Source organism: Mastomys coucha, unplaced genomic scaffold (genome assembly GCF_008632895.1).
Source record: "Mastomys coucha isolate ucsf_1 unplaced genomic scaffold, UCSF_Mcou_1 pScaffold22, whole genome shotgun sequence".
NCBI lineage: Eukaryota > Metazoa > Chordata > Mammalia > Rodentia > Muridae > Mastomys > Mastomys coucha.
Window position 1 is genome coordinate 163,245,309 of NW_022196905.1, and position 606 is coordinate 163,245,914.

The window sequence follows — 606 nt, forward strand, 5'->3', positions numbered from 1 at the left end:
TTACCCAAGAAGCACTTTGCCAACTCAGCTGTCCCCAATGCCTCTGGCCTAATTCTAGACACTCCTGGTCATACACATGACCCCGCCTGTCAGGGGGCCTTAGATATTCTTCCCATTCCCACAAAGTTCCAGCAAGCATCTCAGCAGCTCTTCCCTGCCACAGGGGAGTTCGCTGTGTGTGAGACATGCAGACTTGGCCGGGGGAAATGCAGGAGGACATGCCTGGTTAGTGAGAAGATTGCAGGCAAGTGCAAGCTGAACTTCTTCTGCTGTCGGGAGAGGATCTGAACCCAAGGACCAACAACAGCCTTTGGGCCTTAGAAGTCGGGCTGAATGGATGATCAAGGAGAGGACATCTGTGGCTTCATGAGGCCACAGTCAGCACTGTTCAGGCTCATCTCACCTCAGTCTGTTTCTGTGCTTCATTCTAATTTTAAGATGACCAAAATCAAAACAGCAATGCACACCTTCTACACAAGCAGACACGACTGCACACCTCCAGAACACTCGTAACTTATAAATCTTCTTTCCAGAATTTTCTCATAGGGCTCAGGGTCACCTGAGAGTGTAATGATCATTCTTATTTACATTTGATCCAGGTATTTG

At 48.5% G+C, this 606-nt stretch overlaps 1 protein-coding gene across 1 annotated transcript in view; it reads left to right on the forward strand.

Moving 5' to 3' along the window:
• The window catches only part of LOC116104748 (beta-defensin 12), a 12,296-nt gene extending 12,008 nt beyond the window's left edge, over positions 1-288 (forward strand). Inside the window, exon 4 of the mRNA XM_031391219.1 lies at positions 164-288. Coding sequence (XP_031247079.1) covers positions 164-288 — 125 coding nt within the window. The remainder of the gene's footprint in view (positions 1-163) is intronic.
• Positions 289-606: the final 318 nt, after the last annotated feature.